At 41.0% G+C, this 27,141-nt stretch overlaps 1 protein-coding gene across 3 annotated transcripts in view; it reads right to left on the bottom strand.

Moving 5' to 3' along the window:
• The window catches only part of CCHR14.PART0H10orf88 (chromosome chr14.part0 C10orf88 homolog), a 495,917-nt gene extending 477,309 nt beyond the window's left edge, over positions 1–18,608 (bottom strand). The window contains exons 1-2 of one of the 3 annotated variants that reach the window (XM_044056036.1): positions 18,252–18,608; positions 17,945–17,948 (exon numbers count right to left, since the gene is read on the bottom strand). Coding sequence is in view for 1 of the 3 variants with exons in the window: in XM_044056034.1 (XP_043911969.1) it covers positions 17,945–18,090 (146 nt within the window). In the remaining 2 variants the exon portion in view is untranslated. Of the gene's footprint in view, positions 1–17,944 lie in introns of all 3 variants that reach the window. The other 2 variants (XM_044056034.1, XM_044056035.1) reach the window with 2 other exon arrangements.
• Between the last annotated feature and the right edge of the window lie 8,533 nt (positions 18,609–27,141).

Here is a 27,141-nt window from a genome sequence, read left to right as displayed (position 1 = left end):
CCCTCTACTCAGCTAGTACAACTACTTGACAGTTTTCCCCCTCTCCTGCAAATACAGCAGGTGCATACACAAATGAAGGCTCCCTTTCAATGGCTTCTGACTCGGCTAAATTAAACAAAATAAATGCCTTTGTATGATTATCTTTATCAGAAAATGCAGCCTGTATGAAAACATCATACTCTTGCACCAACACTCTCCAATTCTCTGCAATATTTGTATCAAACACAAGTGGTCCTGGTTTTTGAAATCCGTCTTCCGTGCCAACAACGTATGCCCAAAATATGGCCCTTTGTGATTATATAAGAACAAGCTGTTATATGTGCTTGTAATAACATTCAAATGCACAATAAACTTTTCAAACTTTGTACTTATTTATTTTTTTATTTTACATTTGTTAACTGTGGGTGTATGACTGAGTCAAAAAAGCCCTTTTTCAGCAGAGGCCCAGGGAGAAAAGCTCCACATACAAAAATTAGATACTTAAACTTGATCAGTATACACACAAATTACAATATACATGTTTTTACAGTGGTATGCAGCACAACAGTTATAGTGGAGAGAACAAACAAGAAAATATTAATTTAAAAATAAAGGTAATTAATAGATTTGTGTACAGCTGAAATTTGGAATATAGGTAGAATACATACATAGTACACAGGTACAATACATACATTGTACATTAGCCAGTGTTTATAAGAGTGAAAACTATTATCAAGTACTCTAGGTTTAGTATGTGTACCTTATCCGCTTTCACTAGCCTGGGGCGCAGTCATGGCACTGCCAAATTTGCTTGAGATGTTGCCTAATGAGGTTTTTAAAGGAGGCTTTGGACGATGCGTTTTGTATGCTAGTGGGGAGAGAGTTCCATTTTTTAGCCAATGAACTACTATATAGTGCGTCTCTAAAGCTACTGTAGCTGTTGGGGACTTCTAGTAGTAGTTTGCTTGATGATCTAAGAGGCCTTTTGGCCGAATGATGTCGTACTAGGTTTCTGAGGGCAGGACACTTATTGGGGAGGTAACAGATAGAATGACAGAGGCAGAGCTAATTGTAGGTTAGGAAGTTCAGTTCAAGCCAGTGGAGCTGACTCAAAAGCAGTATAGTGAGGAGTTCTATACGAGCAATTTGCAGCAAACCTGGCAATTCTGTTATAAGCAGGCTTCCATTTTGCTTAGTTCAGTTTTGTTGAGATTAGTCAGAATGGGAGATGCGTAGAGTGGGCAGAAGTTGGGAGCAATGGCTGATCTTGTGTTGTTGGTAAAAAAAATGGTTTGATACGGTAGAGTGATCCCAGTTTGGCATGTAGTTTTTTAATAGTTAAGTTGAGATGGCTATCAAATTTTAGGTGGGAGTCTATGGTTATTCCCAATAGCCTAGCCTGTGCCACTGGAGTGATTGGAGTAGCACTTGTGGAGTAGATGGTGAATTGACTTATCAGTGTTTTTGTTAGAACTGGTTATAATCATAAGCGGAGTTTTCTTTGGATTGTGGATAAGTTGGGCTTTGGTAAGGCAGTTTTCAATGTCAGAGAATCCTATTTGAGTTGTGTGTAGCAGGGTGGGAATGTTTTGTGCAGCACAGATTAAGGTAGCATCATCTGCATACTGAATGATAGATGCATGCTGTATGGAGGTCATTTGTGAAGACTGTGAATAGTAGTGGTCCTAAGATAGAACCCTGTGGGACTCCTATAGTTATGGGCAGCTGAGGAGAGAGAGAATTTTCCCATTTCACAGCTTGGTACCTGTCAGGTAAGTAGCCTTGAAACCAGGTAAGAGTGGAATTTGATAGGTGATACTGGTTTAGTTTGTTTAGCAACTCACAGCAAAAAAAAAAAAAAAAAAAAAAATCGGGGATATACTAATGGATAAAGTCCGGGCAACCAGACCTTTTTCCGTTAGTATATTCTCAGATTTACAACGGGCATGCTGGTTGGGCTGGCCGATCAGCATGCTCTTTTTGAATGTTTAGGGCCAGTCATTGTATAATTACTAATTTTATATAACAGATCTCTTACCCACTGCAACTGTAACTCTCCTTCATTCCATTGTTACTGACACACTGGTGGAATATCCTTTAATTTAACACAATTATCCAAAAGCTCTGTTCAATTTAAGATGCTTATTTAGCTGCGAACCCCCTGCTGTTTGAATCTTGCAATTTTAGCAAGACAATTACCATTGAATTTTCTCCTGTCTTAGTGTATTCAAATTCTGCTTATTCTTCTTTACCTCACTGTGGCAATCTGTTCTTCAGTCTACCAACAGTTTCAGTCTTTTAAGTCACTAGCCCTGCTAATAATGAATGGTTCCAGTGAGGGATTCACCCTATTACAAAGGAGTGACTGACTGCCCTGTGTGGGCAGACAGCCTAAACCACCATCTCACTCACCCACATACCATCTTCACATTTAAATCCTCCGTTAACTCCTCCCACATTATGCCCATTGTTATAGCATAGGGACCTCAAACAATGATGGGAAACCAGCTTCTCTGAGCAGCATGTGTGAACAATCTTTTATGTGAATGCCAGTGACATAAAATAATGCAAAGCTGCATGGAAATACAATGCCTGGCTAAAAGAGCATCAGCCAAAATAAGACCGTGCTTATGAATAATTCCTCTCTTTATCAAGGCATAATTATTAATATAAGCAAATATTTATGTTGAAAATGATTCCTCTAATAATCAAATGTCAGACAACAGATGCAAGTTAGCTATAAGACTTCGCAGTATTTTTTTAGAATTGTTAGCTCAGCTACTTGTTAGGAAAAAATAGAATGGAAAGGTCACAGCAGCCTGAAACAAGGGTCACATACTGATGTATTGTAACAGCAGGGAATGGCTGTTCTATTAGAAGTTGTATAAACACGTATTAATCAGTACTTTTCTATTTCTATCAAAACATTCCCAAACTATGTGTGTAAAGAATGCAAATAATGTAAAATACATGATTTGCAAAATGTACATGCATGCCATAAACATCAAAGAATCAGGAAATGTATATTATTCTATTTCATACATTATCTATAGAATGAATGACAGGAGCAGTTGTGCCTTGCATCCACACACTGCAAAAGTTATATGAAGTTTTTATTAAGCTTTTGTATTATTTTTAGGTTGCAAATTTTCATTAATTCTGAATTATTCATCAGTAGCAATAATGTAAACTGCAGCTGTAACAATAATAAATACTCTTTCATTAGAAATGTTATGATAAGACAATTAAGGAGTAAGAACATATGATGACAAAGCAAGCTGAAGCAAGAAATGATTACTCTGTACTTGTTGCAAAAAAAGGAAAACTTGTTGTATAGCAATTCTACAAAAACAGTCTGCTGTAGCACTTTTAAAATAACTTGCAAAACAACTTAAATAGTTGTATGACCAACCTAGGACACAATGTATATCTAAGGAGGCAGGACTGCATTTGTCAAGAACTGTATAAAAGTCCTGTACTCACTGGTGTATTTTGTCAGTAAACCAAGTCAGATACATGATTTGTCAGTCAGCCAAATTAGCTAGTCAAGGAATAATAAAAAAACTATACTGACCCTGGGATGTCTTACTTTGCTGATCATTTATTTTTCTTGTTCTTCTAACTGTCTGTATTTTTTCTCATAGGTGCAGTGCTTGTAGATACTTTTACACCCATCCCCTTCCAAAGTGATTCCTTCACATCATACCTCCTCCTCATGACTTGCTTCTCTCTTTCATTCCACCAGCTTTGCACACTTACCATTATGTTAGATCTTCATGATTCAACTCTGTTCACTTCAGCCATGGCAGTTTCAGATAACAGTCACTAGGTATCTTTAAAACTCGCATGGGCTCTAAAACTCCTCCTTTACTCACATAATGCTCCTCTCCCTTCTCTCCATATTAAGAGTGTGCTTAGGAGCAAATTTACTCATATAATACTCAAAATACCAATGGCAAACTCTACTGGCCTCCCCAAAGAGTAATTACAAAGGACAGGAAGAAGAGGTTGACTGAAGTGGACAGATGTGGCTCAGGAAGATAGAACTTTGTCAAGTACAAAAATTGTGCATCTTACATCAGCCAGTCACTGGACACAGCACAACTCCTTGGACAGCATGAAGTGAAATTCTCTTCCTATTTTGGTAACTCTGAATGTAGACCTGGACCTTCATAACACACCCAGCTTGTACTACCTTGAAAAGCAATGCAGTGAAGCCTATGTTGTAGATGGCAAACTGAGATTTCTAAAGAAAGCTAAAAAGGCAGGTACAATTCCAGCTCAATTTGCTTTGGAAATGATAGGTAAGGTTTTACTGTATTATCTGCAACAAAATAAGATGCCTTATGAAAGTTACCTGTACATACTGAACTTAAACTGTGTCCCCCATTATATCTCAGCAGAGGAAAAACACAAAGTTGATCATCCTTTTTGATAAATTTTGTTCTGTCTAGACAGAAATACATTTGATGAACATCTGAACAATGTGGTAAACACTTACCTTTGACAGGGAAAGAAAACTGGGAGATTAATGGTTTATAGTAGTGTCGATTAATTTGTCACACTATTAGGCATACATTCTGAATGAGTGTTCAAAGGAACCCTGCCTTTCTGAAAGGTTACATACAGTGGCTTACAAGAAAGACCTTACAGTTCACAGGTTCCCTTGGCTGAAGTGAGTGCAATCAAAATCCTTGAGATCTGCTTTAGATGGGAGACAAAAAAAAAAAGGGGGGGGTTCATTTTTCCATCACATAATTTACATCCCAAGCTACAGTAGAATCACTACAGGGAGGCCTCCACAAAAAGGCTCCTTTAAGAAATGCTTTACAAACATTTACGGATACAAACAAAGAATTCATAACCTGGTGAAAAACTGAAATGGCAGCTAAGTGAACTTTGATGGGAGAGTAACTAAAAGTTACTGCCAAAGAAATGCAGCACTGCAGCAATAGGGGCTGAGAATCAGTATCTTGGCTAGTTACTCAAACAGAAAATAGGCTATTTGTTTCAATATGTTGTATAGTAACTAGGCACTTGGGAGGTATTCATCTGAAGCAGGTATGATGGGGCCCCAGGCCATTCAGTGACTTGGAGAAAACCATGCCATCAACTTAACAGAGCAAAGTGTTGGATGAAGATTGCCAGATGGGCAAGACAGTAATCTTTTTGTAAAGACCGAGTAGAAGAGGACACTCCAAAAGATGAGGATACAGCATGGGGAACCACATGTTGTTGTTGCGTCTTTCGGCTTTTTCCGGTTAGGGGTCGCCACAGCAGAACTCCGGTCCGCTAATGACTGGCAGTAGATTTTTACATCCCGAGTTGCCGGCCCTGATGCACAACATTCAACAAAGGTACACCCATTCATGCATGTCTCCACACAGAAGACGCTCTAGCTGAGAATCGAACAGGACAACGTCTTACTGTGAGGCGACAATGCTACCGCAGCACCACCACCGCCACATGTATGGCGCAAAAAGAGGGAATGACTCTGTCGTTGCTGTTTTTGTAGAAACTTCATGATTAGAAGATTGGGGGAAAACTTTACAGATGACTCAGCGACACTTCTGAGCCAGAGTGTCCAGAATTTCTGGTTCTCAGAGGGATCTGGGAAAAATTGCTGCTACATTTGCATTGGTCAGGGAGGTGAAGGGATTACATCACTTTTAATGCTCCTTATGTCACTCAGTGGCAAGAGGCATTGGCTGAATCTGTCCGCTAGTGAACTTGCTTGTATGGGAATGTGCACTGCTGTGAGACAGAAGCATTAGCCATTCCTATATCCACATTAACTCTCGACAGACAGGGTAGGAATGAGACCCACAACGTTTGCTGATGTGCGAAACCACTGATGTACTGCCCAAGTAAATGGCTATCACACACAATGGAAAGAAATCATGTAGGGCCTGCAATTTTTAAGGAGGGCAATCATCAACTCCTGCACACTGATGAGCAAGGAGACCCTCTGTCATAAACAAGTCCCTTGAACTGTTTGTTCCATGCAATGCCCTCCCCCAAAGACAGGAGCACCTGTCATAACCATCATTATGGGGGAATAAATGGAAAGCCTAGAACAAGACCGCCATGGTGCAACCATCAACTAAGATGCTGGTGACAAGACTTGGACATTCATATTAATGTGGACATTGGGTCTAGGTTCTGATTTCACTGGACCATTAGTGTCCACTGAAGAAGCTGTATGCAACACTTTGCATGGAATATCTGAACTATTACTGTCTGTAAAAGACCTAGCACTTTCAGACACAATACTACTATCACCTGGGAGAAGTGTCAGAAAGAAGGCATAAATTGCTCTGTACAACAGTGACCCTTGCTAGCAGGAAAACAGATACAGAGGTTCTCATGTACAGGTGGCAACTTCTAAAAGTCTGTGCTTGTGATCCATCCAGAATCTATTTTCCCTCAAATACAAACTTAGGCCACTGAGACACTGTCTTTTAGGGACCTAAAAACAACGTGGAATATACTCTGGAGTCCCTCAAGTCTGGTGGGACCTCCTGGAATGCTCTTCTCTTTTCGGCTGCCTCCTTTTAATGGGATGGGACATCTGGAAGTGGAAAGAAGTCAGGTTTAGGGAGGAAATGGATATTAGTTTTCTAATCCAGCTGTCTGCTGTGATGGCCTGCCCCACAGGAAGATACAGCGACAGCCAGCCCCTGGCTGCCTCCAGAAAGGCACAGTCAGGCAGGTGCTCAAACAAGCTGCAGTTGCCTGACCCCATGGCAGGACTATGGAAATCCTGGTTTTGCGGTACACCTCTGCTTCTGGAGCAGTGACTAATACCCATTATGTCCATGTTGACTTTTCTCTGAATGTTGCTCCTCAGACTGAGACTGTTGTAACTTTCTGACCCATAAGTCCCTTGAACTCTTTTGGTTTTGAAAAGGTTCTCAAAATGCAGAAATTTTCCCTCTTATTCACTCCTCTGCAGCTTTTAGAGCATCCCTCAGTGGTTCCCCCAGAGGGGGGATCAGTGCAAAGTAGCTTCTGCATTTGTAGTTTAGGGGGGAAGCAAACAGAACACAGCAAGGCTTGCCCCAGCGTTGGAAGATCTGATCTGCTGTTACAGGGTTGAGGGACCACTCGTGAGGCATCAGGATGTTCCTGCTCAGATTGTCCGCAATAAAGTTAGAGCTCCCAGGAATGTGCGCTGCTATAAGAAAGCGGTTGGAAGCTATTGTCCAGTACCAAATCCTCAAGGCTTCCCGACACAGGGGGTAAGGCCCGGTTCTGCCTTGCTTGTTGATGTACCAGACGACTGACATGTCTGACTGAACTGCAATGGTCCCAGAGGGTAGGGGTGCATGGGACACTTGCAATGCTAAGAGAACTACCCTCAGTTCCAGGACATTTATGTGCAAATTGGCCTCCATGGGGGACCAGGTGCTTTGAACCATCTTTCCCTGGAAATGCGCCCTCCACCCTAACAGGGAAATGTCTGTGTTCACTGTGGGCTGGGCAAGACAGAATGGTCGACACCAAAGATTCGTTTGTGGCTTTGTCCACCATAGAATTTCTTACTTGCATCGGTTTGTAAGACGCATCATGTGGTCGAGTGGGTGAGTTAGAAACTACCACTGTGCGGAAAGGAGCCACTGCAGGATTCTCATGTGCAGTCTCGCCAGTGGTACTAACGTAATGGCAGCCACCATGGAGCCAAAGAGTTGCAGTAAAAGAAGTGCTGGTACATAGGTCTGAGAAAAAAGATCTTGGATTTGGTGTCTTATTTTCGAAAGCCTGTGAGGGGGAAAGAGAAGCTTGACAGGATGTTGTGTCAAAGACCGCTCCAATAAATTCCAGTGTCTTTGTTGGGGACATTTGAGATTTGTCCCTGTTGACTGTAATCCCCAAGCGGAGAGCGAGACCTTGAGTGTAAGAGAGGCTACGAACTAGGAGATTCCTGGTCGGAGTGGTAAGGAGCCAAACACCTGGAATCCTTGTAGTTGAAGATGAGCTACAACAACTGCCATACATTTGGTGAACACTCGGGTGGGGGGGGGGGGTCTGTCAAGAGACCGAATGGGAGTGCTCTGAACCGGTAGTGACTGGCTCCCAGCCGGAGGCGGAGAAACCTCTGGGAGCGGTGATCCATCTTTATGTGGAAGTATGCATCCTGGAGGTCTGTAGCGCACATCCAGTTGTCCCTCTCTAGAAAGGGAAGAATGGACTGTACCGTGACCATCTGGAATTTTTGAGGTTTGATAAATTTGTTCAATAGGCTGAGATCCAGGATTGGTATCCAGTCCCCTGTCTTTTTTGGCACTAAAAAGAACCTAGAGTAAAACTCGGATCCTGTCTGGTCTGGTGGGCCTGGTTGGATGACTTTCTTAGCAGCTTTTCTATTTCTAAGGTTGCTAATTCCCTCTGATTGGGTGGTACATTGGGGATTCGTTTGATGGGTCTGGGAATTAAATCGAATGATATTTGGTAGCCTCTGGATATCATTCTCTGCACCCAAACATCGGTAGTAATAAGATGCCAGGTTGGTAAGTGCAGAGAAAAATGACCCCCAACTGCTTCCAGAGGAAAGCAATCGGGCCGCTGCTCAGGAGAGCTGGTAGGGTCTACCAGAGAAAGAATCTCTAGTGCCCTGGTTACACAGACCCCCTCTACCCCGAAAGGGGCTTCTTCCATACGAGTTGCCCCCTCTGCCCGGGAGGATTGTTCACCACGAGTGTTACCAAAAAATCCCTGGGATTTCTTGAACCACATTTTTCCTCTCTTCTGGTTCCTGGAGTAGGACCTTTGGGGGTTGGAAAAGCTTATGCCCACAGCAGACAAGGTCTTTCCGTCTTTTTCACTACGTGCAAGTGAGTCTTGTACTTTGGGTCCAAAAAGTGCAGATTCGTCAACAGATGCATTGACGAAGGAAGATTTAAAGGGGTCTGTGAAGTCACACAACTGCATCCAAGCATTAAATCTCATGACAATGCCTGATGCGGCAGCTCGAGCTGCTCCCTCGGTGGCATGAGACAGCAAATGCATCGAGGAGTTCAAGATGGATTCAAGGGTAGCTAGCTGCAAGATGACAGTATAACGCACCTCATCAGGCAGTACCCCCCCCACCAAAGAGGAAGACATTTTGGAAATTAGATCTCTTTGGAGGTGAGTAAAGTGAGCCAGATAGTTCAGCGACTGAATGGCGAAGTTCGCTGAAGCATAGGTCCAATTCCCTAGTCTGTCCATCGTCCGGGACTCCCTGTTTGGAGGATGGGCAGTGGAACTATCTTCTGCCAGTTCCCTCTTGGTGGCCACCGCCATAACCACAGAATCAACTGTCTACTGCTTGGACAAGTGGGTCCGGGGCCTTCCAGGAACGATGCACAATGAGTTTAACAAGGTCATCCGCTAGTGGGTTCACCCAGGAAATAGACGGCCGGGGACGGAAGGCCTGCAAGAACACCGATTCCTCAGAAGAAGGGTTAGAGGACTTCCAGTCTCCCCGCTGCTTAAAGATTTTAAGAAAGTCTTCGAATCAGACATCGTCTGGGGAAGACTGTGGGGACCCTTCCCCCTCATTACAGTGTCTTCGGTGATAGATTCCTCCGGGGAATCAAGGTGCTTCCTCTTGCACCGTTTCTTCCGGGGTGGCTCCTCAGTGGAATCTTCTGAGGATGACTCCAGAGAAGGGGTTCCCTTCAAAGGGGGTTCTTGCGACTCGTGCCCGGAGTCCCGAAATAGAGGGTTGGGAGAGGTGCATGCTGGGGGGGGGGGTTCTGATACTGATGTCACTGGTGCTGACTGCGAACCTTCAGAGTGAAGGACCCTCTCCATCACCTGGACAGGTGGACCGCCCGAGGAGGGATGGAAGTCCAGAACCGGGAAGGACAACCTTAGAACCAGGGTCAAGCCCCACCCTGAAGAGCCCACCTCCAGGTGAGGAGCTCCAAGAGAACTGGAAGCCGTCGGAGCAGTGGACATAGATGGCGCCAGCAAGAAAATAGGTGCCGGGCAAGGTACGGATGGTCCAAGCACTGTTCCAAGAGAGCATCGGCTCCACAGGAGCCAATGCAGCAAGGGTGGTCAGTGCAGACAGGGGAAAAACTGCTGTTGGAGCACAGACAGTATGCACTGGAGAAGACATCGGTACCGAGATTTGGGCAGAGGCCAGAGGAGGGTAAACAGGGGAAGATGTAGTAAAAGATTCTGAGCCAAAGAGGGATGGAAGGTCTACCTGGAATGGGCAATCCCCTAGCTACTAGAAGCTGGTCCACAACCCACACTAGGTCTAATTTAGAAAACTCATAGTGGATCTAAAGGAGGTTGCTGAAGGAGAATCAGGTCTTTCTAGAAAGCGGCTAAACCTCTGCCCCAAAACGGGTCGCAAGTTGTAGAGTATTTTGTCCTTGGCAGATATTTGAGTTTTAGAGTCAATGGAGCTGAAAAAACTGTCGGCACCATGGCCGGGGATGGTGCCGAAGCAGGTACAGTCATCGGAGCCAATGTCGGATCCAAGGATGGCACCGGTCAGTGGTGCCAAGGTTGGAACCGAAACAGGGGTCAATATTACGGACGGCACCAAGCGAGAAAATACAGAGCCTTATGTCAGAGTTCTGCGCCTGTGAAGCATGGAGCCGACTCGGTTCCGTAACTGACGGAGATGAAAGAACAGAGTGACTCCGTTTTTCCTTATGTTTTTTTTTTTAGGGGGGGGGGGGCATCCAACCCAGATAGAGCCTCCAAAAAAGGTGTCTTGATTAAACCTTTTAAAATAAGTTTATTTTTACGTTTTGCTAGTGTACAATTACTAAAAGTAGCACAAATATCACAGTCAGCTTTAATATGATCCACGCCCAAAAAGTAGACACAACGAGCATGTGTATCCAAGTTAGGCATCTTACGCCCACACTTGTCACACTGTTTAAACCCCGACTTAGCTTTGTCTGACATAGTAAAGCAACAAAGCTATCTTATAGAAAACAAAATAAGAGAGAGAAAAAGGTGACAGAATACCAACGATGGTATTTAAAAAAGAAAATACCACAAGTGATAATGAAGGGCCTGGTAGAAATCAAATTACCAAGGTAAAGGGTAGGGAATAGAATTAGGTTATAGGTGACAGTGAGAAAAGGCTGAATTGACTAAAAAACAATTTGAAGAGAAACTGTCTTAAAAAATAACAAATTTTCTACTTAGCTTTGAAGGAGATGGCTAGCAGGTCTGACTAGGAACGCGGCAAATGAGAACTGGAGTAACTAGGAGAGGGCCATTATGGGTAGGTCTTTGCTGAGGGTTTTTGGCTGGCGAGAGCTTAGAAACGGCCATATCGGTTCCATGGACAGAACTGAGGTCCTAATAGTAACTAATGAACAAAGATTTACAACATCAGATAGGGTGTTACCAGAATCAGACTTTTCCATGGAAGACACTAATGGAGTTCAGCACCTACTGTCAAGCAACGCTTTCAAAACACTATTCAATGTACTGGTCACAGTGAAATATAGTCCTTATGTATACATTTTGGGAGTGGCAAGTAGTGCAAGACTTGTGGTTTACCCTGTCCAAAAACCTACCCAAATGGTCAGGGGAAACCATTACAATCGTGTTCAGCTGATTTATTCCTGCTAGCCAACCACTTTCTAGCATTGTCAAGAGGTGCAAGCTTCAGAATTAGGACTCTCCAATTAGATGTCACTATCAATGCTTATACCACAACAAAATGGAAAGATCCAAAGTGGCTTAAAAAAAAGAGATCTGTTCAAACAAATAAAAAGAATGATTCTGAAAACAACTTGTTCACTAAATTCTAGAAAAAAATACCACAACAAGACCAAAACAATGCCAAAAATCCATAAACTGTAAAAAAAAGACAAATTTACCAGAGGCTACATATAATGAGAAGTAAATCAGAAAAAACTCTCAAAATGGCAGTGGAAACATGGGCAAACAGCTAAACAGAAATTAAACAAAAAATCACTTCCTAATCAAAACAGGAAAAAGGTAACCCAAGAATTATGACTACTGACAAAGAGGAAAAAATCACCAACAGCTTAAAAAAAAAAAAAAAAAAAAAAAACAAAGCATAAAATGAATGCCATTCCCATGAATCAAAAAAACATTTCTGGAAGGAAATCTACCTACTACTTGACAAAATAAAAGCAAACCATACAATCTTAAATGAACCCATTTCCTCTAATGCTGCACTATACAAACATTTGAAGGCTTGCTAGCCAACCTTACCATTTCTTCTGCACGTTGCTATGTGATCCTTAAAAAAAAAAAAAAAAAAAAAAACCAATACTGCCTCCATGGGACCTGATTAACATCCCAGGCTGCATCCTACATGAACTCAGGCAGGAACTTGCAGGACCATTAGGCGCCCTATTCAACCAAAGCTTGAGTACCGGTTTTGTCCCAGCTGAGTGGAGGACAGCCACTGTCATCCCTTTACACAAAGGTGGAGCGTCCACTGACCTGGAAAATTATAGACCCATCCGCTTAACTAGCCTGATCTGCAATGCTATGGAAAGGATTATTATGGACCTTATTAACAAGGGCACTGGCAACTTCCAAACACTTGAACAGACACAGTTTGGCTTCAAGGGGAGGTCATATCTGTTAAATTCGATTGACTTTTTTGAGACAGTCACCAAAGCCATGGATGAGTAAAAGACAGTGCACACCGCCTACCTTGACCTGGCCAAAGCCTCCGACACTATTCCCCACTCAGCCATAATAGATAAACTCTGTCAACTAGGCATAAGTCTGTATGTTACCAGACGGGTAGCCAACTGGCTCACTTATAGAACCCACCTAGTCAAAATAGGGGAAGCCACTTCAGGCAGTAGACTGTTATCGAGTGGTGTACCCCACGGTTCGGTCTTGGGGCCTCTGATATTTGGGATATACTTTTCTGAGGTACAGGCCAAAACCAGTGGATTATAGCTGACCAAGTTTGCAGATGACTGCAAGTTGGGAGCTGTCATCAATTCCCCTAGTGACGTGGACATCCTCCAAGAGGGTCTCACCCAAACAAATGACTGGTGCCAGAAACGTGGCCTCAAGCTGAATACAAAAACATGCATCATCATCCCCTTTGGGAAGAGACATGTCCTCACAAATTATCACATTACCAACAACGTTCTAAGCACGCAGTCAGTTGTGAGGAATTTGGGCACCCAGATTTGACAGCAGCCTGACTTTTGATCACCATGTTGCTTCCATTGTACAGACAGCTTTCTTCATGGTCCACCTCATAAGTAAGGGTATCTCAAGGAGGTTATAAGATCCCTGTATTCTTCCCTCATAAGGCCCATTATTGAGTACAATGCCCCATTCGGCATGTGCCTTACAAAGCACATGCAGCAGATGGAGAGATCACAGAGGTTCCTCACCAGGAGAATCCAGGGCCTCAAAAATCTACCATACAAAGGCTAAAAGCCCTATCCCTCTACTTTTGTTTCAAACAGACTCCTCAGAGGTGACCTGTGTCTAGCATACAAGGCGATCTCGATCCCGCCTTGAAGGGACTGCTGCATATCCGCAAGTCAAGCTCCACTCGAGTAATCCGCACACACGGCCTCAACCTGGTCAGTGACATCTATAGGACTTGCTGGCGGGACAGATGTGTGTCCCAGAGACTCCCCCATCTATGGAACAGACTCCTTCTCCATGTCAAGCAGAGTACCTCTTTACCCATTTTTAAGCGCAATCTGGATAACTGGATGGGAAATAGAAAATACATCCCTGGAATTCCACCCGTGTCCCTGCTGGACAGGGCCATCGGGTGCCGATTTGTCTATGCATGGACTAAACTCTTGGCTAGGCTTATAAGGGTCTCAGGGCCAATAGCTTAGTAACTTCCTATTCTTTCTTATATCCCAGCTTCTCATGTTCTCTTTCCAGCAAATTATTCTCAAAGTTATCACTCTAATTAAAAAAACAACTGTTGAAAAATGTGGCATTTCTACTTTTACACATCTGCCCCACAATGAACTTATCAAACCTGTGGAATTTCTCACATTGTTAAAATCATTCACTCCTATTTACTCCTATCCCTTTACCCCAAACACCTCTGATATCTCAGTTGCCAACGTTTGTCCAGTCTTCTTCCCTGAAAACCATAGTCATAAAACACTAGAGAGGGCTGTGTCTAAATGAATCCTAAACTTTTACACCATATTTAATACCAAGGACATAACACTTAACTGTTATACTAACATTAACTGGTTACACCAACATCAACAGACTCCATTTATAACACTGAAGACAGACTGCTTACTGGAGCAATGTTTGTGGACCCGAGTAAAGCCTCTGACTTTCTCTCCCACATTCTACAGATCACAGAACTTGCTTGATTTTTAAACTAGCTGCTCAACAGGTCAGCAGAGGCTAAATGGACATGTGACTGACAACTAATTTTATCAATAAAAGTGCAGCCTTTGAGATGAGCACATTATAAAGTAGTGTAGGGTGTGAAGCTCCCTGCAACAGGATATATAGTGGGCTTGGTCCCACAATACTCAAAGCTGACTTCTTTCACTGAACTGAATTGACAACAAAAATATCTGTTGATCACAAAAAGAAAAAAAAAATACGCAAACACGCTTATTTAACTGAGGTTGTCAACACTGGTAAATTTTGGGGCCCTTGCTATTTTTGATCTTCAGTAACACCAGTGTACTCACTAACCGATCTGCAATCAATGTCTTTTTCATGCTAATGATTTAAGCTTTTTTTTCTTCTTAAGAACAGGGCATTCTTCATCTAAGATCAGTTAATTTCTTCATGAAAATATAAATTCCATTTTTAACTTCACTTGGGCAGACAAAAACAACATAAATGTTCCTAAAGCCAAAACAATGCATTGAAGAAAAAGGTTTTTAAAACCAGAACAACGCTGGGAAGAAAAGGTTCATACTGTACAATGTTTTCTTCCTTTGGTAAACATCTACAAACTATACGATTAAAAAAAATCTTCATATATATTACAATATCCCAGTCTCACCTCTTCACTAAAAGACAAAAAAAGAAAACTAAATAAAGTCACACTTGAAGCCTGCTGCAGAATCTCGAACTTAGTGCTTATGCAAAAACAATATTAAACAAAGGGGCACTTCCCAATACCAAATATGCTGCCTCCTGTTGCTCAGCTCTGAAACAAATACTGCTAAGCTGCAGACTTCTTTAAACAAAATATGTGCATTGATGATTAATGCCCCATAAAAGAACTGCTGCACTTTTCATAAAGCAGACTATCGACAAATTCACCTTTGTTCTACATTTTTGACCTGTACATTGATCTAAATAATTATGAACCTTTGCTGCTGTCATACCCTTAAAAAAAGCGCTGTCACTGTCTCAAATAACAAGGAACTGAAACATCATCCTTAAGACTCTTAAAATATAAAATATTGTCCAAACATGTTGCAGACTAAAAGTTATGAAAGACAAGCCAAAACTCTGAATCCCTTAAGTGTAAAAAAAAAAAAAAAATCCATGTCCTACTAGCCTTCATCACTAAAGGACTTCCTACAAATTCTGGTTATCTGTCCATTACACAATGTTGTCACAGTGGGCACCTGTCAGCATCCTCTTACAATCATCTTGGCACACATTCCCTCTACAGCATAACTGCAACAAGACTACATGGTCCTTAAGCCCTAGCAACTCATGTAGGACATTATCTCCTCCATGATACTGTCTTTTATTGCGGGTACTTTTTACAGAATCATATAGGTCTCCCCAAAAAAATTACGGTAAGGCTGGGTGAAATACATAACTAGCACTCCAAGGAAGAGAGTATTTATGTTAATCTGTACATTCGTAAATTCTTTATTACATTCATACAATTCAAACTTTCTACAAAGAAAGTTAATGAAAAAAATGGCCTTTTCCACTCTACTTACCTGCTCAAAGTAAACAAATTTCTGGCAAGAGATACAGTTATAAAGTAACTCCAGGACATCAGTCACTCTGAAATATCCACAAATACATATATGTCTTCCTTATCCTCCAATTAGTACAGGAAGTATCTGTGTGACTCACTCAGTCTACGCCATATTAAACAATACTGTATCATATTCCATTTTCTCAAATGCATTTTACTTTAGGTATGAGGGAATAGACAATGGCATCAATCCCAGTTTGTGGATGGAGCTGGGGTATCACATCATGAGGGACCATCACCTAGAACCAATGTCCACATTGTCGGGTTTCTCGCCCTATATATATTATTGGTCCATAGGTAGGTACTAGACTATCAGCTCAAGGGCCCAAGTAAGCCTAGCCAACAAGGTTCCTTGGCTTACACCACCCAAGAAAGTTAAATTTCCTGTGCCCCTGTCGAGCAGAGCCACAGAAGTGATCCCCTGGGTGTATTTTCTATTTCCCGTCCACTCATCGAGATTTTTCTTGAAGAGTGCTAATGATGAACTTTGCTTGACATAGATGGGTAGCTTGTTCTAGAGTATAGGAAGTTTCTGAGACAGCAATCTATCCCTCCAGCATGTCCTGTTTATTGTGGTGACAAGGTTTAGGTCCCTACTGCGTGTAGCTCGGAGGGATTGGGATTTCTTACAGTGTAGCATGTTCAACAGCTCTGGGTTTAACTTAAATCTCCTCAGAGTAGGTGATATGCTACAGATTTTTACTTTACTTGTATCAAGATTACATCACCCTAGATGGGACTCAAACCCACAATCCCTGGCTTAGGAAGCAAATACATTATCCACTAGGCCACTGGGGCCTGACTTTTGTTACAATTTTTTCTTGAATTTTAGACCGTCAGTCATTCTCAGCAAACACCCATCTCCAATATCCCTAAATGTTCCTAATTACATAGAAAAACTGTACAGCAGCTGAAAACTGCAGTTTACTGCCACTGTACAATTAATTGCTAGCTTTAATTTTTTGTTTTGTGTGGCTTTGCTTTCCACGTTTTTTTTTTTTTTTGGAGATGTTGCAAAAACTTGCTTTGCATTCATCAGTAGCTCAAAATTTTTTTCATTTGTAGTAACTCGGCTCTCATTTTGTTCTTCCAGTCATACTGAGTTAATAGCATACGAATTCAGCTAGTCAAGTTTTGTATGTTTTATACAGACATACTGAATCGAGCATTTATGTTCTTTGGTTATATGTCACAGGCACATATAATTTCCTCCAGGAGACACTTTCTCCCTAATCCTATTTGCACCATAACAGATACAACATTCTCTTCACTAACTGGAAAAAAGGTATTCTATTCTATGTACTTTCATTTATTTTTACTGGCTGCTCTACAAGCACAGAGGCATGCTCAAGGACATAAATTCGAACTGACAAACACCTGCACATGTGAACTTTAATACTAAAAGCACATCTGTCCTTCTCACGCTGTCTACTGGACTCTATCTTGATTTGGATGACTGTGTACAGAGAACGGATTACTTTAAATGTCTGCTTATTTTCTCTGGTTCGTGTCTAAAAATGTTGTGGAAGGGAAAGGAAACATGCAATATGAAGAACATTGTTAAGATCACTGTATTTATTACTGCAATTTTCACTTCTCATAGAGATCGCACTTCATTTCTTGAAGCAAACTATATAACAGGCTAAACTTGAGTAGTGTTTTTTTTTTCTTTGAAATTTATTAGTGGGTGGAAAAATGGGTGACCCCTACCTGCATCAGCATAGTTATCAATTCAGTTTATTTAAAACGTATGTGAGACAATGTCATCTAACAATTCTTTTCCACCAGACTCAAAACGCTTGCAAAAAGTGCATCTTTAGGTACCTGCCTCAATGTAACTGTTCTAGGCATATTTGGTTTTCAAAGAAAAAACAGTAGCAGTTAAATATACAGCAACAGTACAGTGCACATAATTTCGTACAAACTCCAAGTTACTGTGATCTGACAACCTGCCAGCATCTCGGGTTAGTGCAACTACTCTCAAGACAGCACATTTTAGATAATTATTTCAGACAACCTCATGGAACACATGGAAATCACTGTGTCACTTACCAAACTTGGGATACGTTATCCAGAGAAGTAGTGGAAGAAAATGTAAAGAGGATACTAGTTAAATCCTTGTCTGTTGCACAATCCCAAGATGACCGAATTGATACAACATCTGACAGCGTATTAAAACCGAACACATGGCTTTCCATGGCAGTGTCAAAACTGGGTTTCCAGTTAGCAGCGCTAGATTAGTTTCACAAAACCGTTAAAACATTGTTTTATATTCTAACGAACATAATCTACAGAGTAATGTCATTACCGTTTACAGTCCACTATCCTAAACATTCAGTGTTTCTGATTATTAGCTTACCCAATTCGGCGTATGTTGCAAACGTAATGCTTAATTATTTAACTACCGTTTCATAAAAAAAGTATTTTTAATTGAGGGAGTAAAGTAAAAAGGGATCCCAAACCTATCAATAAATCAATTAACATGGGAGGAAACGTTTCACTTATAATAAATTACATCATTAGTCTGCGACGACGCACGAACACGTCTTTTTAATTATTTGTACAAATACTATAAATGCAAGCACACGCTAGATACAGTAGTTCAACGATAATTTTAAATATGACGCTACTCACAAACACTTAGCAAAACACAAACTGTCATAAACATAATATAGCGTTCTAGCTCACAACGACGTCAAGTTTTTCTACTTCGTGACGTCAGCTGAGGGACGGATACAGCGTCAACAGTAAAATATTTACTGTGGGTCTTGCGTGTATATCTGAACTGTCCAGATATTGGATTCATACTTTTGGTTCGTTTCTCATAAAAATTTAGTTTTCTGACAAATCATTGAGGACTAAAGTCAGAAAATAATAGGCAAGACATTTCAATTTTAGACTTAAGATCCTTCAGAAAAGTCAAGCTAATGCAAATGTTATTCTATCAAATTTCAAACTTTGTTAAAAGTGACCCAGATTTTGGGTCTTTGCACACCATTGTTTGTGGCTTTGTCCAGATTTCTTGCTCTAAGAGTTTTTAGAGGTATGCTGCTGGGTTTGTGCCAGCTCATCAGTTTGTTTTGTGATGTACTGATTTCCTTCCTGGATGTTATACATGTTCTGATGTATTTCTAGGGTTAAATCACTAAGGGTGGGGTTTAGTATCACAGACATTATGATTACTGAATAAGGACTTCTTTTTCTAATAACAAGCAACATCCCACAGATATTTTACCCTTCACAAATCCCATTTTAACATAATCAGAAAGCGCTAAACCGTTTATATTAAAATCGTCTTTGTAAAGGGCAGAATGGCTGTGGCATTTTGTTTGTTCCCCCTAGATGAAGCTGTTGAATTATTTAACTCGACATTACTCAAGGTTCTAGACAACCAAGCTCCACTCATTCTAAGGAGGGAAAAAACTAATCACCCCACCTGTCTCACAAAACTGGGAGCCATTATTGAATCCCCAAATGATGTGGATATTCTACAAAAGGGCCTTACAGAAACAGATGCTTGCTGCCAGAGCCATGGGCTCAAGCTCAATGCCAATAAATGTATAGTTATCCCCTTTGGGGAAAAAAACTGTACCCATGAATTACCACATAGGTGGCAGTACACTAAACACCGAAAGTGTGATAAGAGACTTAGGGACACAAGTGGACAGTGGTCTCACCTTCGATAACCACATCGCCACAACAGTCAGGAACTCCTTCTATGTGGCACACCTCATCACTAAGGGCTTTTCATCCAGAAAAAAGGAGGTCATTGTCCCACTGTACTCATCCCTCATTAGACCCATTATACAATACAACGACCCATTTGGTATGTACCTCTCAAGACATCTGCAACAACTGGAAAGGCCGCAGAAATACCTCACTAAAAGAATCACAGGCCTAAAGCAGATGACCTATGCTGACCGTTTAAAAAAAACTCCACCTATACCCTGTCGCATATCGTCTACTCTGCGATCTCTGCTTAACACAAGGCCATGTCAAACCCAGATCTGTTGGACATGCTACACTTAAAGAAATCTCAATCCCTCAGAGACACACGCTCCAGGGATCTAAACCTTGTCATCACAATGAACAAAACATGCTGGAGGGATAGGTTCATGACCCAGAGACTCCCCAGACTCTGGAATAGACTGCCCATATATGTCAAGCAGAGCGCCACTGGCCCTCTTCAAAAGGAACCTTGATGATTGGATGGGGGATAGTAAATTCACCCCAGGGATCACGTAAGTCGTCCTGCTAGACAGGGGTCCAGGGAAGTAAATACTGTGGGAAGAAATAGCCAGGGAATTGTTATGGCTAGGCTTGTATAGGCCCTAGGGCCGATAGCCTAGTACCAACCTGTGAAGCTATGAACCTATGAAAACCCACTAAACAGCTAATGACTGCAAAGGATAAGTAAGGGAAGCACTGGTAAAAGAACAAAAACATTTCCAACCTGACAAAATACAACCAGCTCCATAATCAAGTGAAGTGCCTAGTCAAAAAAGGCAAAAACGATCACTACCTTACCCTACAAAACCTCCATAAACAAAACCCTAAAAAGTTTTGGAGCCCCATCAAATCCTTACTAAACCCAGAGTCAAATAATCCTTGCACAAACCCTGACAAAGCACCCACAGAAATAGCTACACTACCACCTTTCCATCCAACCCATCCCCCAAGATACCCCTACTACCCCTGCCACCAAAATCTCTCTCACCTAACCCTACCAACACAATAAAAAAGCTGCTCCAAAAACTCATATCTTGCACCAACACCCCAGAAAACCTACTTGCTGACTTTCTACAAATTGCTGCAAATTCTATATCCTTTCCCATCAGCATACTTATTAGCAGATCTATTCTCAAATCCTACATACCCACTATTTGGAAAATGGCATACATTCCGCCTCTGCATAAAGGAGGCACTAAAACAGACATCACCAGCTTCCAATCAATTACTATCCTATCACCCATATCTAAGATCCTGGAAAAATGCATCCACACCCAACTGCTTCACTATATACTTCACAACCAAATTCTTTCTCCCAAACATGGATTTCGACCTGGTCATAACACTACTACAGCTCTCATATCCTTCTCTGACACAGTTAACCAAGCCCGAGATGATGGAAAAATTGTCTCTTCTCTATTTTTAGACCTCTCCAAGCCTTTGATACCATTTCCCACTCTCTCTTTCTCATTAAACTGTCTGGCATAGGCATCTCACCCCAGTCCTTAGACTGGTTCTCAAACTACCTCACTAACAGGCAACAATCAACCAAATGGCAAAATTCATTTTCTCCTTTCCTTGGCACAACTACAGGTGTTCCACAATGATCCATACTAGGTCCCGTCTTGTTCAGCATCTTTATCAATAACTTTCACACCTCTCTTACCCAAAGTACTGCCATCCAATATGCAGATGATTCCACAATCATCTGTGCTGCCATCTTGCTGTATGAACTACACCAACTCAAACAAGACGCCCTCACTACTACAGAGATATGGATGTCCAACTACCACCTTGCCCTAAACCCAACAAAACAAAACTTGTTCATTTTCTACCCAAAAGATCCGCTCCACTAAACAAGGAAAATTTCACCATCCAAGCCCAAAATAGCAAAAATACTTCATCAACCACCCTGCAAAACTCTCTCTCACTTGTTCCTTCCTGCTACTCTCTTTTCTTTATGGTGCACCTCTCCTGACCAATATTCAGGCCTCCCTCAAATCCATACTAGACTCATTCTACAATAAAATCACTAAATTTGTACCAAACACAAGTTGTTCTCACCACTGCTCATCTCTGCACCAGCTAAACTGGTTGGAACTACCACATTATCTGTCTCTTATTCAATTAACCACTGCACACAAATTTATCTATAAGCCATCTAGCTGCCCTTCCTTGTCTTCTCTACTCACACAATATCATCCAAACAGACCTCTCCGATCCAATAACTGACTTCTCCTAAATGTAGTGAAACCAACCTGTGCAGCAGGACAAATGTGCTACTCCTTTACTGTAGCTAAACTATGGAATTACCTCCCTCAATCAATAAGGTCTATCAGCAGTGCCGTCTCTTTAAGATATCCCTGAAACAACACCTCACATCTCTATGGCAGTGCAACTGTACTAAATATGTAGTTCCTATAACTGGAGCACCACTTTTTTCTTGCCTCCTCCCATCCCTGACTCTTCCCTCTCTGAAAAACTTCCTTTCTACATTTACTATCTAAAGTCATGCTATACCTTTATGTGCTCTTACCACAAGACTGTGTTTCTAAATTCCTAATCTTCACTTAAGGTTCATAGTTCATATGTGTTTACTGGTCTAATGACAACAATGGCCTTTTTAAGCTTAGCCATTCATCCCAAATCTCTGACAAGTTCTGATACCTTTGATAAGTGTAAGCAGGGGCCATTTACAGGTTACCTGTGTGCATTAGAGTCATAGGTGCCAAACCAGGAATGAATTTCTGGTTTCCCATTCAATTGTCCAAGTTGTACTTCAATCAGGGCTGGGAGGAACTCTGTTTTACATGGATGGGGAGCCTGTTCCATAGACAGGGTAGTCTCTGGGACAGATGCCTGTCTTTCCAGCCTCACACCAAAGCTCCTTGATACAATACACCAATGATTCTACCATCATCTCTACCTGCAATGACATAAAACACCTCCAGCAACTAACACAAACCTCCTTCACTTCCATAGAACTCTGGCTTAACAATGCCCTGCTCCTGCTGAACCCAAGTAAAACTAAGCTACTACTTTTCACACTCAAAAATCTCTCAACCAAATTTAAGATATTTTCTCTTAACAAAACCCAACTAGAAATGGTCTCCCAAGCCAAACTATTAGGAGTAACCATAGACAATAAGCTTTCTTTTGATCTACATATTCAAAATGCAATCAAGAAAACCCAATACAAACTTGGAATGCTATACCACCACAAAAAGTCCGTGAGCTCAGCCACAACAACCACCTTGGCCACTACCTACCTGCTCCTCTCTCTCCTCTATCCTGCCCCCATTCTGCCAAACATCCAGAGTACCCTAAAAAACAAATTGGAATCCTACTATAATAAGATTGCCAAATTTGCTATAAATGTACCCCACAACACTCACCACTGCATAGTTTTTCAAACCTTTAACTGGCTCCATCTACCACACCTCTTAAACCACCAACTTAATATAGCACACAAAGTAATATATCAACCCCACACTTGCCCATCAGATAACCCTCTCCTCCAAACCTACTTACCCACCAGGACCCTCCAATATGAAGACAAACAACTAGTAACCCTACATAGGCCAAAGAAAAAAAGCCGGACAATGTCTATATTCCTACACAGTAGCTAAACTCTGGAATGGCTTACCATCAGACATTAGGGCAACATCTAACCATAAACATTTCAAACTCACACTAAAAAAACACCTCCTAGAAATGAACATCTGCACCTGCTTCAAATAAAACCAGAAACTCTGTTTCCATTCCACCTCCCTTCCACCCCTCCTTCCACTCCCTAAATCCTCATTTTCTTTCCTCCTCTTCCTCTATACTCCCCTCCTCCCCTCTTTAAACTACCCCTTTCTTTTCCCTAACTCCAAATACCACTCATTACCCATTCCAACTTGACCTTTGCAATCTTCTATCTTTACTCTACAAAGGTCTACCTACCGAATGCTTAAACAGCACTGCAAACATCCACCTCAACTAGACTAACTCTATTTAGAACCATACCTCTAGCCTTCCAACTTTTCAAATTAAATATACTAACCAACTTAGCTTTATATAAGCTGCCAATGATTTCAGACATTGAAACCTAACTGCCTTTATGCTATTTAAGCTATCTTGTAACACTATAAACTATTTACCTGTATGTAAATGAAATGACCATTTTACCTACACCTGTCAAATGTTTTACTTTGTAATTCTCAAATGAAAATGTTAAGGAAATGTTTTACTTTCTATTTTTAAGTCAAAAATATTTATTTTATATTTCTCTAATATAAATGTAAATCAAATGACCATTACACCGATGTTTTCTCAAATGTTTTATATGTTAACTGTACTAATTTGTGGAGCTTTTCTCCCCCGGGCCTCTGCTGAAAATGGGTTCTTGACCCAATCAAACTTTCCCAGTCAACAAATGCCAAATAAAATAAAAAAATCTGTAACCTCAAAGTAAGGCCCAGATTTCCACTGAAATAGTAGTTAATAGTACTACATATATATAAATATATATATATATATATATATATATATATATATATATATATATATATATATATATATACAACCTGAGGATATAGCAAACCTGCTGAATGACAGGTTCAGTGAAAACTTCACTCCCTTGTCCTTGCCATATATACCCCAAAGCATCCCTAACACCTATCCCCTGTCAAGTATCTCAGAGAAGCAGTATTAAAAAACATCTTCAAGGACAAAAACACAGCTTCTATGGGACCAGACAACATCCTGGGCTGTGCTCTACATGGGTTAAAACAGGAATTAGCATCACCATTGAGCACACCTTTCAATCATATCCTAAGCACTGTCTTCATCCCACTGGAATGGAAAACAGCTACCATCACCCCTTTGCACAAAGGGGGGTGCATCCATGGACCCCAGGAACTATAGACCCAATAGCCTGACCAGCCTTATCTGCAAGGCCATGGAATGAATTGTCATGGACCTCATTAACAAAGATATAGGAAATCTCCAAATGCTTAACCCTACCCTGTTTGACTTTATCAAGGGGAGATCATGCCTGTTAAACTTGATGGACTTATTTGAGACCATCACCAAAGCCCTAAACGAGGGCAAATCTGTGCATACGACCTACCTAGACTTAGCGAAAGGCCTTTGACACAATCTCTCACTCAGGCACTGATAAACTCACCCAGCTGGGTATCAACCCATATATTGTTATGTGGGTTGCAAACTGTCTCACTGACAGAATTCATACAGTCAAAACAGGGGACTCCACCTCCTCCAGCAGACCCCTAACCAGTGGAGTTCCACAGAGATCGGTTCTGGGACCCTTACTGTTCAAAATCTACTTCTCCGAAGTACAGGCTAAAACTAAAGGACTGTGGCTGACAAAGTTTGCTGATGACTGCAAACTGGGAACGATTATTGAAACTCCTAGAGATGTCAACATCCTGCAAGAAGGTCTTACGCAGACTAACGACTGGTGCCAAAGTCATGGTCTTAAACTTAATGCAAATAAAATGCATTAATATCCTCTTCAGCAAGGGTGATGTTCCTGCAAACTACCACATCAATAGCAATACCATAAGTATACAGTCAGTGGCAATGGATCTGCGCACACAGGTTGACAGCAACCTTAACTTCAATCATCATGTCTCCACAGTGGTAAGAAGGGCATTTTATATTTCTCATCTAATAAGTAAGGGCATTGCCTCCAGAAAAAAAAAGAGGTCATAACACCCCTGTACTCTTCCCTTATCAGGCCAATAATAAGAGTACAATGCTCCGTTTGGTATAATGCCCAACATGATATGCGTTACCATGCAAGCAATGCACTTGATCCATAACAAAAGAAAAACTTGCTATTTGCAAAAATAAATCTATCTCTCGTGAAGCCAAAACATTCATGTTAAACTAAACACGGAACTCTGAATCCTAATCAAATAAACCAAAGCCATTTGGTGATTGGGATATCCTAACTGGGCATGAAAAACCCTTCTGAGCAGAGACCCAGGGAGAAAAGCTCCACAGTACATTGCACATGAGAAATGAAAAGAATATTCATGGAACAAAAATTGACAAAGACAAACAAGACTAAATGCATTCAGGTGTATACAACAGATTATCAGCTATCCACACAACTAAACAAAGTTATAATATGATTTAGGAATTACATAGGGACATGGACACATGCCAAAATAGTATAATCAACAGGGTTTGTAGGGGAGGCAGATTATATATACAATGCAGCAGTGTAGATAAGGGTGTAGGGGGAAAGGGTCTGTTTCTATTAAGACATGGGATTCTAGGAAACTAAAGCAGCAAATGCAGAACAGAAGACTGGGTCAGCAGGAATTTGTAAAATGTGGTGTACATATCTAACCAGGGGTTGAACAATGGTGCAGCCATGATATTTAACAGTGTTCTCTGAGGCTGGATTTAAAAGCTTGGAGGTTTTTTAATTGTTTGGGTGGGGGGTTCTATATTTGACAACATAGTTTGAATAAAGAGAATTGCCTCCTGTGTTATGAGATTTAGTTGTGGTGAGTAGCATTTTATTTTGGAATCACAAAGTTCTGTTTGGTTTATAATGCTGGATCAAATTATGCAGGGCTGGGCAATTATCTGTATTATATATTAAGTTATACACAACAGACACTTCCAAGATATCTGTACAATCAGTTCAAGCTCCAGCTTTAGTGCAAGACATGGCTTTCAATAACCTAGAGGAAAAAAATAAGTCAAATGTGATAAGTCCTGATTAAAATAAACAAAACACTGAAGGAGTATATTAACTCAAAAGACAGGAAAATGAAAGAATCTTTAAACAGATATTCCTATGAGTTGATAAAACTGCAAAAATCAGAGTTTGAAATGAAGAAAATGCTGGTTGAGTATGAGACTGCTGAAAAAGAGATGTTTCAAAAATGGTAGAATTAAAGGACACAGCGCATATGGAAAACATGAGATTTTCTGCTGTACAAGATAAACTGTTATTAATTTTATGAAGGCACAAATAAGCAACTAGACTGCTATTCTACAGCAGGAACTGTTAATTGAAAGGGCACACCATGTGTATGCTCAAAAATGTCCACAAGAAAGCAGCCAGGACCTTTATTAGTAAAGATGCAAACCTACCAGCAGAAAAAGTTGATCCTGACAAAACTATGGAAAAAGGCAAAGTACTAAAAACTGTAGACTGTAGAGTATTTATGGAAAATAATTATTTGATTTATACCATTCAGAAGAGAAACAAACTTATTCCAGTAATCAGAAGATGTCAAGAGGCAGGTCTGAGATTCAAACTGTTGTAACCAGTTGTTTTCACAATAGTTTTCCTGGAGGATCAAAGTCATTCTTGAAGCAGAACAGGCTAAGGAGGAAATGAAAAAGTTTGTCCAAAAAATAGCCATAAAGCAAAATGAGACTCTGCTTCTCATTCTTCTGATAATAAAGCACACTGTCAGATTTTGCCAGTGAAACCTTTTCCACTGTTCCAAAGAAAAATGCTTAGAGACAGAGAAAAGCACAGGAGA

The sequence above is a fragment of the Protopterus annectens genome, chromosome 14.part0 (genome assembly GCF_019279795.1).
Source record: "Protopterus annectens isolate FY-2018-M chromosome 14.part0, PAN1.0, whole genome shotgun sequence".
Classification (NCBI taxonomy): Eukaryota; Metazoa; Chordata; order Ceratodontiformes; family Protopteridae; genus Protopterus; species Protopterus annectens.
This window is presented reverse-complemented; position numbering and strand designations above follow the sequence as displayed.